We start from the raw sequence: 16,423 nt of genomic DNA, 5'->3' as shown, positions 1-16,423 counted from the left end.
AAAGTTAGAAGCTAGACGCTGCTGCTGCTGAGCACTCTGCTGAACCAACAGTCTCTGGACCCAACCGGTTCCCTCTCTCAGAAAAGAAAGCCTGGACCTCTTCAAGGTATTTTCAGAAACATCTGAAAACTCAACAACTAATCTGTTAACCTGGCTAATCAAACTATCCGTCTCTGCAGACGCCTGAGAATCCTGCCCGGACCAGTTTCCAGAATCCAGTTCATGTTATCTCTGTGCAAACCTTTAATAAACTCTGTTGAACTTTTTATCAATCTCCAAGTGGTGTTCTGCATGTGGGTTTGATTTCTAAACCAACCATGACAGGCTGATGCCTTTAAGTGCTTTAGGACACCAGAGTTTATTTGATGTAATAAAATAGAAGTTTTTATCCGTTATTTTAATTGTTTTCCATTTGGACAACCTGAAGGTTTTGGCACTTTTACGGGTTTCATGCGTAATTTGAGCTTTAAATATAATCATTTCTTAAAATTTCACATACATTCTTTTGTTTTGTATTCAGATTTCAAAGTTTTTTTTTAAATAGTTTAGAAATTGATTTCTCTATTTCAGAACCAAAAATAGTGCCTATCAGTAGATATGGAATATTTTCCATTGATCAACTTGAAGCTCGAGGATGTAATAATTACTGAGAGTATTATTCATAATTATGTTAATTATTAATTTAAAATTCTGTAAATTAATCATTTATAGTTATGTAAATTATTCCTAATTCTGTAAATTACTATTCAGAATTCTGTCAATGATTCATACTTATGTAAATTATTAATTCCTAATTTTGTAAATGATTAATTCCTAATTCTGTGCACAGGTGGGATCTTGCTGCCACTTCCTGGTTGAAGCTTCTCCTCTCATGGATCCACCTCAGACTCTGTGGCCGTAGAACCAGTTTGCTTACATTGAGTCTGAGAATCCAGGTTTAATCCCAAAGGATAGAGGATCATTTTTAGATTGGTCGCTCTTCACAGACGGACAGCTGGATCCTGGAGACGCCATCCGCTCTTCCATGTCAGCCTCCATCCTCCAGAAGAATCCAGAAACCTTCTATTCCTGCTGTGTTTTCCAGGAAGCAGGAATCTGCACTGTCCTGCAAAGCAGGAAGGAAATGAGTTTTCTCTCCAGCTTTGGCATCATCATTGTTCAGTAACACCAGCCTCCCCAGATTATGCTGAGTTATGAGGGATTAAGAGCAATAATAGGTCAGGGTTTCTAGTCAGGGTTCAGGTCAGGGTTTCTAGTCAGGTTTCAGGTAAGGGTTCAGGTCAGGGTTTCTAGTCAGGGTTCAGGTCAGGTTTCATGTCAGGTTTCTAGTCAGGGTTCAGGTCAGGGTTTCTAGTCAGGTTTCAGGTAAGGGTTCAGGTCAGGTTTCATGTCAGGTTTCAGGTAAGGGTTCAGGTCAGGGTTTCTAGTCAGGTTTCAGGTCAGGTTTCATGTCAGGTTTCTAGTCAGGGTTCAGGTCAAGTTTCAGGTCAGGGTTTCTAGTCAGGTTTCAGGTCAGGGTTTCTAGTCAGGTTTCAGGTAAGGGTTCAGGTCAGGGTTTCTAGTCAGGGTTCAGGTCAGGGTTTCTAGTCAGGTTTCAGGTAAGGGTTCAGGTCAGGTTTCATGTCAGGTTTCTAGTCAGGGTTCAGGTCAGGGTTTCTAGTCAGGTTTCAGGTAAGGGTTCAGGTCAGGTTTCATGTCAGGTTTCTAGTCAGGGTTCAGGTCAGGGTTTCTAGTCAGGTTTCAGGTAAGGGTTCAGGTCAGGTTTCATGTCAGGTTTCTAGTCAGGGTTCAGGTCAAGTTTCAGGTCAGGGTTTCTAGTCAGGTTTCAGGTCAGGGTTTCTAGTCAGGTTTCAGGTAAGGGTTCAGGTCAGGGTTTCATGTCAGGTTTCTAGTCAGGGTTCAGGTCAGGGTTTCTAGTCAGGGTTCAGGTCAAGTTTCAGGTCAGGGTTTCTAGTCAGGTTTCAGGTCAGGGTTTCTAGTCAGGTTTCAGGTAAGGGTTCAGGTCAGGGTTTCTAGTCAGGGTTCAGGTCAGGGTTTCTAGTCAGGTTTCAGGTAAGGGTTCAGGTCAGGTTTCATGTCAGGTTTCTAGTCAGGGTTCAGGTCAGGGTTTCTAGTCAGGTTTCAGGTAAGGGTTCAGGTCAGGTTTCATGTCAGGTTTCTAGTCAGGGTTCAGGTCAAGTTTCAGGTCAGGGTTTCTAGTCAGGTTTCAGGTCAGGGTTTCTAGTCAGGTTTCAGGTAAGGGTTCAGGTCAGGGTTTCATGTCAGGTTTCTAGTCAGGGTTCAGGTCAGGGTTTCTAGTCAGGGTTCAGGTCAAGTTTCAGGTCAGGGTTTCTAGTCAGGATTCAGGTCAGGGTTTCTAGTCAGGGTACAGGTCAGGGTTTCTAGTCAGGATTCAGGTCAGGGTTTCTAGTCAGGGTACAGGTCAGGGTTTCTAGTCAGGATTCAGGTCAGGGTTTCTAGTCAGGGTACAGGTCAGGGTTTCTAGTCAGGGTTTCTAGTCAGGGTTCAGGTCAAGTTTCAGGTCAGGGTTTCTAGTCAGGGTTCAGGTGAGGTTTCAGGTAAGGGTTTCTAGTCAGGGTTCAGGTCAGGGTTTCTAGTCAGGGTTCAAGTCAGGGTTCAGGTCAGGGTTTCTAGTCAGGGTTTCTAGTCAGGGTTCAGGTCAAGTTTCAGGTCAGGGTTTCTAGTCAGGGTTCAGGTGAGGTTTCAGGTAAGGGTTTCTAGTCAGGGTTCAGGTCAGGGTTTCTAGTCAGGGTTCAAGTCAGGGTTCAGGTCAGGGTTTCTAGTCAGGGTTCAGGTCAGGGTTTCTAGTCAGGGTTCAAGTCAGGGTTCAGGTCAGGGTTTCTAGTCAGGGTTCAGGTCAGGGTTTCTAGTCAGGGTTCAAGTCAGGGTTCAGGTCAGGGTTTCTAGTCAGGGTTCAGGTCAGGTTTCAGGTAAGGGTTTCTAGTCAGGGTTCAGGTCAGGGTTTCTAGTCAGGGTTCAGGTCAGGGTTTCTAGTCAGGGTACAGGTCAGGGTTTCTAGTCAGGGTTCAGGTCAGGCTTCATGTCAGGTTTCTAGTCAGGGTTCAGGTCAGGGTCCAGTCAGGCCTCAGTAGAATAGTATCTTTAGACAGGATATCCCATTCCATAGAAAGCCTTTGACAGCTGTTTTTAGCTCACAGACCTCACTACCCCCCCACACACACCACCACCACTGCCCCCCCCCCCCACACACACACACACACACACACACATACAGACCCCATCCGCCCACCTACACCCATTGTTGTAGAAAACAAGTTAGTAAATTTAACTCACAGTTTGTTCTGCTTGTAGACAGGAAGTCAGATGGTCACTCAGAATCAGGCCCCCTTAGAAAAAAGATCCTCTGACTCCAGACAGACGTTGCCTTCACTCTCGCCTTCAACAGCTCTGCTCTATAGATGAACTCTGAACTTGAAATTCATGTTAAGCCTCTGTTATCACCTGTACAGAGCTTAATTTCCCCTGAGCCACATGGAAACGGCCTCCCACAGAGCAAAGTCCACCAGAGACATTCTCAGAGGTGTGTCAAGTAGATTGAGGTACGAAGCCTTGCTACCTCCATACCATGTGACCACTTCAGGGAGCGGTTCAGATCACACAGAACTTCGACAGGCATTTAAAAAGCCTCAGTATTCAGTCAAGATGTGGGAGTTTGTAGGGGAGCTGGATAGATTCTAAGAATAGATTGGCTGTAAAAACAACCAATCTGGTTGGTTAAAACTATTTTTGGTTAGATCAAACAATATAATAATCAGAATTTTAACAAGCAACTGGTTTCAGTTGAATTATTATTGTTTTCAGGTGTTTCTTTCTGAAGCTGAGATAGTATTGTAATTGGTGTCTGCTGTCCTCGACGCGGCCGACCGATAAAAAAAAAAGCTTCAAAAGTAAAAGGCTTATCTAGATCTTGATTTGAAACTATTGCTTTGTTAGTGACTCCTGGATTTTCTTTACAACTCTTTATATCTTCAGATAAATTTTCTGAACTTTGTACTTTAACGTTTTAGCTAATAGCTCTGCTTTTTCTTTATTACTAACAGCTATTTTCCCATTAAATTCTAGAACAGGAACCCTGACCTAACCCACCATTTATCTTCTTAATAACTCTCCATACCTCTGATAAATTTGTCATCCAATAGAATTAAAATCCTGCCTCCAACATGCCTTCTTAGCTGCTCTTTAATTAATTCAATGAATGCCTCAAAGGTATGGCAACTCCTCAGCAACCTAAAAGCTTTATTTCTTCCTCTTATAGCAGCACTATATTCTTCATTCCACATTGGAACAGACTTTTATTCCCCTGTTTGAGAAAGTGCAGTTTCAGCTGCATAACAGATACAATCTCAGAGTTACTCCACATCACAATAAATAAGTTTCATCTATTTTTTTTTTAACTGACTATTAACTAAATATTGAAATAATTCCCAATGAGCCCTTCTTAGTCTCCACCTGGGAATCAGTACTTCCTCTTCTTTAACTACTTCAGAACAAACTGATATTATAAGCAATAGTCTAGGTGTAAAATAAAAAAAGAAGCGGGATGGTGTATTTTTTATTTTTATTTTTTTAGAAGCTCCCATAGCCTAATTAATATATTCTATTACCCTAAAGCACTATGCATGGTCTGGTTGTTCCATGTCAGCTACACCAGTCATTGAACTTGATGTCATTCACACTCTGCTTTGTGTTTAAAAGATATAAATATATAAAATATAAAGGCGGATGTCTGGGGGACAGTGATTCGCCTACATGTTCTGAATGCTGGCGTACCATCAATAATAAATTATGAACAGTTTAGTTTGTGCCTTCAAGTCGTTGCCCATAGGAAGACGTTACTTGGATATAACCTAACGGAATTTCTTCAGAAATGACACAAAACTCATATGGGTGAGTAGAACATGATGTAATAACGTAAAATCAAAGGCCCAATGTAAAAAAAACGGCGTTTCCCTTTAAAAAGGGGGATACCCCCCCCCCCCCCCCCCCCCTTAACCTGGAAAATGATCACTAGGAGAATCCATCATCACTTCCTATGATGTAATCCCAGTTATTCTGTTTGACTCCAGTGCAGGACCAGAAACCTCATAAAACCAACAGGAAAGAATCTGAGTGAATAGCTTTTATAATATCAGAATTCAATATAAAAATAGGAAAAGGAATTTCAGATGGATTATCAGGATAAACAGGAGAAATGTTTGCAATAATATTAGCTTTACAATGGGTAGAAGATATAAAACCATTAAAATTGGACTTTGTAATCAGATTCAAGCTCTGCATTATTAAGTTTAAAATAATCAATCAGATAGTAGGATGAACATTCTATTAGAAATATTTCATACATTATTCACAATAAAAATATGGGTTTGATTGTTGTATTTGTGTGGCTTCCAGCACAGATTGGAGTAGAAGGAATAGCGGGCAGATAAAATGACAATGAGAATAATTCATAATCCTTTAGTTTTACAGTTAAAACAAGTAAATCAGAGAGAAAGAGTTTTATTAAAGAAAAACTGATGGAAAAATGGAAAAAAAGGTGGGATGAAGAAAAAACAGGAAGATGGTTTATAAAATTTAGAAGATGGTAAGAAAAAGAAGATATGGAAGCAGAAAAGAAAGGAGAAGAGAGTAATAACAAGGTTATGATTTGGGCAAACTGGACTTAATTAAAGACTAAGAAATTCAGAAGAAAACTACTGGAATGCCATCAATATGAAAGAGAGAGAACATATATGTGAAGAGAGTTTAAATGTATTAAACAAAATATTAGTTTAGTAGATATTTTGAGGAAGAATTTGGGGAGTAAACATTTACAATAATTTTTCATAGAATTTGATTATAGAGAGGGCGAAGAATGTGTTTGTGAATTGTAGATTTTGTGTGTGTGTGTGTATATATATGTATTTATATATATACGTATATATACTTTTATTTATTTATTTATTTTTGTTCCTTTTGTTTTGTTTTTTTGTTCCTTTTGTTTTGTTAGTCCATCACCACCCACTCCACACCAGTAAGTGGCGGTAATGCTACTAAACGTTTGTTGCCAGCCGCCAATAAATCCAACCAGAAGAAGAAGAAATAGTAGAAGAAGAAGCGTGCTACGTCACACCCGGAAGTGTCAACATGGAGGATCGTAGAGAAGCTTGTTCCACGGAGTCTATCCTGAAGGATGGTGAGTAAAACAGACTTTAGACAAACAAGCTGAATTAAATTCAAACTCGATTGGATCATGTTTATTCAGAGAAGCTAAAGGAGCGTTTATGCTCTAAAGGCCGCTGGATGGAAGAAGGGGATTTAAGAAAAAACAACACATCCTATTTATTTAATCTGGAAAAACAAAAAGAAAATTCATGAATGACTAATTGATAATATTGTATAAGTATTGATAACCAAGATGAAGTTAATGAGGAAATAAGAAACTTTTATTTTAAAAAAAACTTTATACATCCAAATCTTTAAATATTTTTGAAAAAGTTGGGAAATGTAGGAAAATAATTGATGGGAATTTTAAGCAATTTATGGATGAAAACCTCATTATTTAAGAGCTCGATTTAGCAACTGAGAAAATGTCAAAAGGAAAAGATGGTTTAACAGCAGAGTTTTATACCAATTTTTTAATAATGTCAGACTACTGCTTTATAATCCCTGCTGGAATATATTTAATCTGTCCCCTATATTTGTCCCCTACTATGAAAAGAGGGATTATAACCCTAATTCCAAAGCCCAATAAAGTGAAATTGTTATTAGATAATTGGAGGCCAATAACACTGCTAGATCCCATCTACTCTGATAGATTAAATATGGGATTAACACAACTAGTGGATGAGTGTCAATCCACCTTAGTGAAAGTTAGAATAACCACACTAGACTAATTATTGACCTGTAAGATTATAGACACTTTATTCCTACAAACAGCTAAATATTGATCTTAGACTTTTCAAAGCCTTTGACTCACTTGAACTTTTTGCTAGAAATTTCACACTTTCTGGGTTTTGGAAGCAAGTTTCGTGGCACAGTTAAGATGCTCCACCCTCACATCAGTAGCGTGGTCTCTCTAAACCCGGGATTAACGCCTGGATTAGAGATTTTCAGGCAGAATCAGACAGGGTTGTCGTTTCATTTCAGCGACACAACTGTTAGCTTATTAAAAACTCCAATAACAGACGAGGTCTCACAATTTTCAATAGAGAATCTACAATAAGCCAATTTGCAGATGATACCTGCATCTTTTTAAAAGATAAATCAATGATAGATAAAGCCCTCAGTAGCGTCTGGTTTATCTATGATATCAACAAAATGCAAACTACTTCCTATTCATACCAGTCCTGATGCCTCCATTGCTTCAATTAAAGTTGTAACTGAAGTTAAATACGTAGGGCTGACGATATGAAAAAACTTCATTAGAAGAGAAGATAGAAATATTTCAAATCGTATTTTGGATCTGAAAAAAGCCTTTCATCACTAGTTAACAGGAGACCTTACTGTACTGATCTATATCTGCCGCTCTTTGTTTATTTCCTCTAAAAACAGGAGTAAAGCAAAGACAATAATATTATAATAAAATGCTTTACATCCAAAAGATCTCAGTGGGTGACAGAATATGATAATCAATCATCAATAATCAATGGTTGGCCCCTTCTGAATGAACTGGACCTTACATGCTGAACCTGAACTCCATGTAGGATTACATCAATAAATTAGGAGGTTTAGATTTTATTCTAAAACGGGATTTTGAGGTAAACAGGATTTCAGTTAAGCTGTTAAAATCCAGCAGCAGATTCTGCATTATTGGAAAATGATTTTCAGCCACAGCTTCTCTCCTCAACTCTATGGAACCATGAACCGTAAATCTATCTTCAAAAGATTTATTACAGATTTATGGGATTATAACAGCGATATTTAAAATTGTTCAGATTTTTTTAAAAATCTGATGTAAATTGTTCTCTCAGAGAATATAACAAACTGTAAATCTGTTCCACTGCCGTTAAGGTTATATAATATTTACGCACCAATATTGCCCAGTTGGTTGATTTCCCATCTGTTTGATAAAAACGTAATAATTAATTTATTAGCAGTTTCTTGAAGGCAGAAAATGTCAGGATTATGATAGATCTATTCCTGTTAGTTCAGATCGAGCTGATAAAGCTTTCTCAAAATTAATTAATGGACTATTCTACCTAAAGTCAAAGAAGCACATTTTAAAGTTATAAACATCATTTATCCTGTGGCAGAATAAATTTTTTTAGTTTTTGTGGTGGATCGATGTTTCTTTTGTAATAATAATAATAGTGAAACTCTCTGTTTTCACTGTGTCCTCCGACACGTCGCTTCTGAAACGCATAAAAGGTTGTTTTTGTTAGAAAATGAATGATTTGCCCTAAATGATGTCATTTTTTCCTATGGACCTCCCTCCCCAACCTGTTTCTGATCCTGTTAATATCCTCCTGCTGTTGGTTAAATATCTCTCTGCTAAATGGAGAAATGCTAAACCTTCATTTCATTGGATTATTAATGACTTTAAAAAATGTTTTTCTTCTCCTAAAAAGATTTTAAAAAAAGACAAATATGCCAAAAACTGAGTCTTAATTCTCCACCATCTGCTATTCTAACTGCATCCATCTTTGTTGCTGGTTCTAATGGACCTGTTGGTTCTGATGGGTTCTGCCTCTGCTGTTCTGCAGGCTGCTTCGTGGACTTCCTGGACGCAGGCTTCGATGTGAAGACGTACACGGCCCAGGCCATCCAGCAGGCGGTGATCGCAGAGCAGCTGGCGGAGCTGGCCCAGGGCATCAGCCAGCTGGACAAGGAGCTGCACAGCCAGGTCCTCCTCCTCCTCCTGCTCCTCCTCCTCCTCTTCTCTCCTCCATCACTGACGCTCCTTGGCTTCCTCCTCTCTGCAGGTGGTGGCTCGACATGAAGAACTTCTGGCCCAGGCGACAGGGATCGAGTCTCTGGAAGGTGAGAGAGGAGGAGAGAAGAAGGAAGGAGAGAGGAGGAGAGAAGAAGGAAGGAGAGAGGAGGAGAGAAGAAGGAAGGAGAGAGGAGGAGAGAAGAAGGAAGGAGAGAGGAGGAGAGAAGAAGGAAGGAGGAGAGAAGAGGGAAGGAGAGAGGAGGAGAGAGGAGGAGAGAAGAAGAGGAGAGAGGAGGAGAGAGAAGAGGAGAGAGGAGGAGAGAGGAGGAGAGAGGAGGAGAGAGGAGGAGAGAGAGAGGAGAGAGGAGGGAAGGAGAGAGGAGGAGAGAGGAGGAGAGAAGAAGGAAGGAGAGAGGAGGGAAGGAGAGAGGAGAAGAGGGAGGAAGGGAGGAGAGAGAGGAGAAGAAGAGGAAGGAGAAGGAGGAAGGAGAGGGAAGAAGGAGAAGAGGGAAGGAAGAGAGGAGGAGGAAGAGGAAGGGAGGAAGGAAGGAGGAAGAGGAAGGAGGAAGAGAAGAGGAGAGAAGGAGAAGGAAGGAAGAGAAAAGAAGGAGAGAGAAGGAAAAGGAGAGAGAGGGAAAAAAAAGAAGGGGAAGAGAAGAAGGAGAGGAGGGAAAGAAGGAAGGGAGAGAGGCGTAAGAGACAGGAGGGGAAAAGGAAGGAATGGGGAGAGAAGATCGAAGTAAGGAGGTAGGATGAGAGAGGAAGGAGCGAGGGAAGGTAGGAGAGATTTGAGGTATGGGGAGGGTAAGGAGAGGAGGGAAGGAGAGAGGAGGAGAGAAGAAGGAAGGAGAGAGGGAGAGAGAGGAAGAGGAGAGAAGAGGGAAGAGAGAGGGAGAGAGAAGAAGGAAGGAAGGCGGGTGAGAGGGACAGAGTAGACCTGTACTTGGGGATAGCTCGTGTGTAGCTAAGTTCTTCGGCGCCGCCCAAATGCCGTCTTCCTGCCGTACGTCTAGCGCTCCTGTGCTGCTCGGCTGCCCCGTGCGTCGCCCTTCTTGTCTTCCGTGGCCTCGCTTTGTGCTGCCGCCTTCTCTCGTCTTGCTTCATCTTCCGCTCTGCGTTCGCTCGCCTTCTCTATCTGGTCTTCGCTCCTTCTTTCGCTCCATCCTGTCCTCTTCTGCCTCTCATTCGCTTTCGTCCCTCGTCTGGCTCAGCTTCGGTCTTCGTCTTCTCTGCTTCATCTCTCCCCCTCCTTCTCATCTGCAGTTACTCGCTTCGTGTCCTTCTCTCTTCTCTGTCCTCGTCTTGCTCTTCCCTTACTTCTTGCTGCCTCCTTCTCCGCTTCGTCTCACTCTTGACTGCTCGTCCTTCTCTCTCTGCTTCTCTCACTCCCGGCATTCTTCCCGGTCCTTCTTGCTTCTGCTCTCCTTGTCTCTCTGCTTCCTCCTGTCTTCTCTTCTCGTGCTCTCGTCTCTTCGCTCCTGCCTTCCGGCTACTTCTTCGTGCTCACCTCGCATCTACCCTGTCCGCTCCGCTGCCTCGGTCTCCTCGCTTCGCTTCGATCTCTTTGTAGCTCTGCTTCGGTCTCACTCCTTCTCGTCTCTACTTCGGCTCCCACTTCTGTCTCGTCTTTCCCTGCTGGCTCGTCTTCTCCATGCCTTGGTCGTCTTCCTGTTCTCTGCTCTTCTGCTCCTCCGTTCCTTATGTCTCTCTTTCGCTCTCTCTCCCTTCTGTCTCCTTCTATCTCTCCTCCTTCGCTCGCCCTCCTCTTCTCTCTTCTTCCTTCTTCGATCTGTTCCTTGCTCCTCGCGCCTTCCTGCTTCTGTCCCGCCGTTCCGTCTCTCAGGGCCTGCACTTCATTCGTGATGTCGTCACTCTCTTCCACATCAACCTCTCTCTTCCGTCGTCTTCTCTCTTTTCCCTCTTGACTTTCCATGATTCAGGATCCTGCTCAGACTAAGCAACAAGCTCAATTAAAGGGATCTCAGGAACCTGGCCACCGAGACACATCGATTCCTGCTCCGACAGAACATTGTCCACGAGATGAGCACCAGACCAGACCCCTAATTGTACAACCTCTAATCGTAGAAGAATCTCCTAAATCCAGTCTGTACCGGAACCTAGAGGAAACCCCAGAATGTTCCAGGGTCAGGGAGTGGTATGTATTGGCCCAGCCATGGCTCGTAGTCCCTGAACCAGAACTCTGCTCTTTGTGCGACATCCAAAGAAGGCGGCTGTCCTCCTTTTGCCTTTTCATCTCTGATCTGATGATCAATGAGGTCTCCTTTAGCTTTGTAGTTTTCCTGGTGTGCCAGCAGAGGGAGCCAGCGCGCTCTGACACAGCTCTGTTCTCTTCCTTTCAGGGGTTCTTCAGATGATGCAGACCAGGATCTCTGCCCTGCAGGCTGCTGTGGACAGGTGAGTGTCCAGCCTGAAGGGTCCGGCTGCTGATCCATCAGAGTCCGGTGGACCCTGCAGGTCTGATGGTCTCAGGCATCGGATCAGAGTCTGAACCCTCTCTGTTCTGGAGCTGGAAGCTCTTGGACCAAAGCAGCATGTTCTCACTCCATCCAGTAATGGATTGAATGTGTTGGACCTTCTGTTGGAGGGTTCTGGTCCTGGCATGGACCTGGAGCGCTCTTTAACTTCACAGCTGCTCCATTCATACCAACTCAGACCTAAAGCCTCCTTCACAAAGTAAAGGAGATGAACCTGTCCCTCTGGTTTGACCCACTCTTTGATGCCTCGATGCAGGTTTCTGGATGTTAGCTTCTCCTTTTAGATGTGTTTCCTGGTGGAGACGTTCCAGTCGGATGTTCGGATGTAACCCAGACTTTTCTTTGCAGGATCAGGACGAAGATCGTGGATCCTTACAACAAGATCGTGGCCAGGATCACTCAGCTGGCACGCCTGCAGGTAACATCCAGCTTCTCCTTCCTGCTGATGGTTCTCCTGGCTTTAAGGCGGGGTTAAAATGATCAGCTTGGACATGTCAGACTGTAACTGTGACCTTCGGCCATGAGCTCTAATGCTCTCAGGATGAACGATCAAATGTTAGCCTATATGGAGAAAGGGAGAAATATGGATGGATGGGCGGACGGACGACCCAAACACACAGGATTTCAGAATTAAACATCCCCAGTTATTAATTTCATAAACTCACCAGATCTGAATGCCCTGTTAAAAAACTTCACACCCATGAGTAGAGGTAATGCAGCCTGACGATATTTACACAGCATCAGATACCTAAACCCCATGTTAAGCAGGGAGAACGCCATCTGACTGGGTTTATAGGCCCATCAGATAGCGTTCCCCCCTGATGTCATTTAGGTTGAGTTGCAATAAATGCAAAACTCTCTGCAGGTTCTTGTCTTTGTCGTCCTCTCTATTCAGCTGGCTTTGGAAACACACGGCGAGAAGGTGGGGGCTGGGGGGTGAGGGTTACGGGGGCGAGAAACGCAAAAGTAATGCAATAGTTACTTTTACAAGTAACAAGTTACTTTTATTGTGGAGTAACTCAGTTACTTTTTGGGAGTAGTAACAGTAGCTAATAACTTTTTCAAAGTATCGTGCCCAGCACTGGTGGAGAGGATGATGACCTTTCTTGGTTAATCAGACGTTAAAGTCCTGGACTAGATTATTACACAGAGTTTATTCAAAATGATGTTTCCATGAACACAGATTTTACACAGTGAATGAGCAGCTTACAGCAGAGAAATGAACATTTCTGTTCAGACTAACTCGGTTCCTGTCTTTCCTTGGATGGAAAGCCCTCTGCTGTGCTGGATGTGGTTTCTGACCAGGCTGATGCTGTCAGAACTCTTCCCTTGATTGTGCAGCCAAGAGGAATCCTGCTGAAATATTAATGAGGCAGCGCTTGTTAAAAGGGGGGAGTGATTCAGAGGGCTGTGTCTGGGGCCGCCACGGCCGTCCCCCTGTGATGGACCGGTCCATCAGCCTCAGGCCCATACAGGAGAAGAACCAGCAGCCTCCAGCTGCTTAGAGTCGACCTGACATGGATCTGTCTGCAGTAGTTTGGGTCGGTCAGCCCGTCGCTCCAGGATTCTGTGAGAAGAACCGCTCAGAACCGTCCTCGGTTACATTATGGAGGGTGGATGAAGAAGAGGCTGGGACCGACATCAGCTGGTATCATCAAGCACACTTAGTCGTTTGGAACCAGAGGGTCCAAGAGGCCTGAAGAAAGACAGGATCAAACATGAAGGCCAATCAATGCCTGGAGGTCACTTATTGAAGTTTGGTTTGGCCTTCATGTTGGGTTAGGGTTAGATGAGTAATCATTGTCCTGAACCCAAGCAGGCCTCTGCTGTATCTCCTTCCTGTCTATTCACTTCAATAAGGATCAGTGTTCTGTTTGTGAGGTCCAGTCCAAATAAATAGGTGCTGTCAGCTTTTCCAAATCCATCTGCTAAGAAATGATAAGTATATAGCGTCTGATCACTGTCCAAACTGATTTCTGAGAATATCCTTTAATATTCTGTTTATCATTGAAACTGTGTCCTCGTTACCCCACCCCCCTTCGGCTGGCCATAGTTGGTTTATTTTATCCTCTTGGTTTCTCTGGTCCCAGACTTTGGTGACGATAGCAGATGAGCTACAGTAGATATATGGTATCCAGAAGTGAACACTGTATCATCAGCATAGCTCTGAATAGAATAGAAACGCTTGTTTTGTTCCACAGTGGGGGGGTTTGGACATTACTGTGGCAAAAACGGGAAGATATAAGTACAAGTTTAGACAAAGTACAGGCTTGTACTTTGTCAGGGGGGAACGCTATCTGATGGGCTTCAACAACCCGTCAGATAGCGTTTCCCCTGCTTAAAGGGGAACGCCGTTATTTTTTTTTTTTACATAGGTCCGTTGATTTTACGTTACTGCATCATGTTCTACTCACACATATGAGTTTTGTGTCATTTTGAGCCATTCTGAAGATATTCTGTTAGGTTATATCCAAGTAACGTCTTCCTATGGGCAACGACTTAAAGGCGGCGGCTACCATTCATTCATCCTGTCCGCTGAACTGCTGCTAGTTTTCCTCACATGCCTGGAAGATGTCTAGTGCTGCTACCACAGATGATCTCGCTCTCCAAATGGAATTGAACGATTCAGATTATCTAGAATGAATAGAAGGGTTAGAACGTAGCTGCCTGGTGTAATGTACATTGTTTAAATAAGGTTTTTTTTTATATTCAGACACATTGGAGAGATTAAAAGCTATGAGGAGTGGTCCAGCACTGACCCGGTTCTGGTGTGTTTGTTTCCAGGTGGCCTGTGACCTGCTGCGGAGGATCATACGCATCCTGTACCTGAGCAAGAGGCTGCAGGGCCAGCTGCAGGGAGGCAGCAGGGAGATCACCAAGGCTGCTCAGAGCATCAATGAACTGGGTAAGGCTCCATTTCCCCTCTCTGGGCCCGGTTCAGTCCAAACTAGAACCTGACCTTCATGATGTTGGACAGATTTGGATCCTGTATAGGCTAAACTTAGTAAAACCTGCTCTAGGCCTGGTTCAGGCTCTAATCACACCCAGGGTGTGGTTCTTCTCTGGGCCCTAACCGGGCCATAAACAGACCCGGATGTTTAATGTCTGGACAGAAAACCCACCATGGGCCGTGCTGCTAGACGAAGGTCCAGGTTCTGTGGTGATCCAGCTGTACCTGCTGAATCATTATGGACCTGGATCAGAACCAAAGCTCAGACCCAGCAGCTTCAGTCTGAGGTCAGCTGAGGATCAGGTCTGGTTTGCTTCCTATCTGGAGTGGCTGTCATGCTGGCAGCTGGAACTGGTTCCCAGCTCCTCCACCATGACAGCCTGCTGCCGCTGCAGCTCTGCTCTGCAGACCTTTGATTTCATCGATGTTGTAGAATATCTAATCAAGCAGTTGTTCAGCTGAACGGTACCAGAACCTCTTGGTTTAGTGCTCTCTGGGTCAGCAACTCTGGGTTGTTCTGTATTAACCTGCTAGAAGATTCCTTCCAAGATCTAAAGAATGCTGGAAGGTTCTTGTTTCCTAACAAAGGGGTATAGGCAGACGGGGCTGTTTGTGACACGTCGCTCTGACCAGTCAGGCTGCATGGAGCCGAGCAGCAGCTTATAGATGCTCTGTCTGGTTTGTTTTGGTTAGCAGACATTTGCTCACTTCTCCAAACACACAAACTGACGGTTGGTCGGGGTGTTAAAGCTTCTCCATATATTTGGTTAGTGCTTCTGACCGGTAGCACTAACCACCCATCGCCCGGTTTACAGTGAAAAATTTTCATGGTAAATGACCTGTACTCATGTAGCGCTTTTACAAGTCAGGAGGCTTGACCAAAGCACTTTACACTACATTCATTCACCCATTCACTCAAACATGGTGGGCTGCATTGTAGCCACAGCTGGCGCCACCGGGCCCTCTGACCACCATCAGTAGACAATGCAGTGAAGTCTTACCTAAAGACCCTGAAAGCCGGAGCCAGTACTCGAACTGACAACCCTCCGATTGTAGGGCAAATTCCTTCATAGTTTTAATCTAATTTCCCTCTGGGATTATTAAAGTATGTCTGATTCTGATTCATCCAATGCCAACGGCGCTTTCGCCCCCTGGTAAGATGCTACAAGTTAACCTCCTCCAGGCCAGTAGGTGCCACTGGTACCCACCTGCTGTCGGTACCAGTGGTTTCACAGCTGGTTTCCAGGGTTGTGACTGAAGTCTGCCTTGAACTCTGACCCCTCTATAGAGCTCTATAGTGGTTATGCCATTTCATATCAGTACCCAAACTTTTTATATGACTGTATATCCCATCATGCTTTGTGAGGAGAGCTCTTGGACATTTTTCGGGGGCGAGAACAGAGATTGGGGAAGGCACTGTGCGAGGAGGCGGAATCGCATGACCAACGGGGAGCAAAAAGTGGTGATCATCTGTTCCGGAAGGTCAGTTCGCTGAGTTCACTCTAAAGTGATGGGTCTGGGCTGGGAGGTCAGGGGTCAGGGCAGATGTTCGGACACAGCCCATTTCTGAACATTTAACCTACCTGTTCAGAAGGAACGCACCGTCTGTGCCTGAACTTTTCTAGTGCTGACCATGTTCTAAAGCCTGGCCTTTTCTAGTGCCTGACCCTGTTCTTAAGCCTGACCCTGTTCTAAAGTCTGACCTTTTTTAGTGCCTGACCCTGTTCTAAAGCTTGGCCTTTTCTAGTGCCTGACCCTGTTCTAAAGCTTGGCCTTTTCTAGTGCCTGACCCTGTTCTAAAGCTTGGCCTTTTCTAGTGCCTGACCCTGTTCTAAAGTCTGACCTTTTCTAGTGCCTGACCCTGTTCTAAAGCCTGACCCTGTTGTAAAGCCTGACCCTGTTTTAAAGCCTGACCCTGTTTTAAAGCCTGACCCTGTTGTAAAGCCTGACCCTGTTGTAAAGCCTGACCTTTTCTTGTGCCTGACCCTGTTCTAAAGCTTGGCCTTTTCTAGTGCCTGACCCTGTTTTAAAGCCTGACCCTGTTGTAAAGCCTGACCCTGTTGTAAAGCCTGACCTTTTCTTGTGCCTGACCCTGTTCTAAAGCTT

General features: G+C 43.9%; 2 protein-coding genes across 4 annotated transcripts in view; one reads left to right on the top strand and one right to left on the bottom strand.

Annotated features, from left to right (window-relative positions):
• Window positions 1-3,338, bottom strand: part of LOC119788011 (NACHT, LRR and PYD domains-containing protein 12-like) — a 36,338-nt gene extending 33,000 nt beyond the window's left edge. For 2 of the 3 annotated variants that reach the window (XM_038292119.1, XM_038292121.1), the window contains exons 1-2: window positions 3,295-3,338; window positions 917-1,105 (exon numbers count right to left, since the gene is read on the bottom strand). In XM_038292119.1, coding sequence (XP_038148047.1) covers window positions 917-1,038 — 122 coding nt within the window. In that variant the 5' untranslated portion in view covers window positions 1,039-1,105; window positions 3,295-3,338. The remainder of the gene's footprint in view (window positions 1-916; window positions 1,106-3,294) is intronic. The other variant, XM_038292120.1, reaches the window with a different exon arrangement.
• A 2,716-nt stretch (window positions 3,339-6,054) lies between these two features.
• The window catches only part of cog5 (component of oligomeric golgi complex 5), a 42,868-nt gene continuing 32,499 nt past the window's right edge, over window positions 6,055-16,423 (top strand). The window contains exons 1-6 of the mRNA XM_038292149.1: window positions 6,055-6,193; window positions 8,703-8,842; window positions 8,922-8,979; window positions 11,233-11,287; window positions 11,716-11,785; window positions 14,152-14,272. Coding sequence (XP_038148077.1) covers window positions 6,145-6,193; window positions 8,703-8,842; window positions 8,922-8,979; window positions 11,233-11,287; window positions 11,716-11,785; window positions 14,152-14,272 — 493 coding nt within the window. The 5' untranslated portion in view covers window positions 6,055-6,144. The remainder of the gene's footprint in view (window positions 6,194-8,702; window positions 8,843-8,921; window positions 8,980-11,232; window positions 11,288-11,715; window positions 11,786-14,151; window positions 14,273-16,423) is intronic.

The sequence above is a fragment of the Cyprinodon tularosa genome, unplaced genomic scaffold, assembly GCF_016077235.1.
Source record: "Cyprinodon tularosa strain WSP-4 unplaced genomic scaffold, ASM1607723v1 ctg309, whole genome shotgun sequence".
Taxonomy (NCBI): Eukaryota; Metazoa; Chordata; class Actinopteri; order Cyprinodontiformes; family Cyprinodontidae; genus Cyprinodon; species Cyprinodon tularosa.
This window is presented reverse-complemented; position numbering and strand designations above follow the sequence as displayed.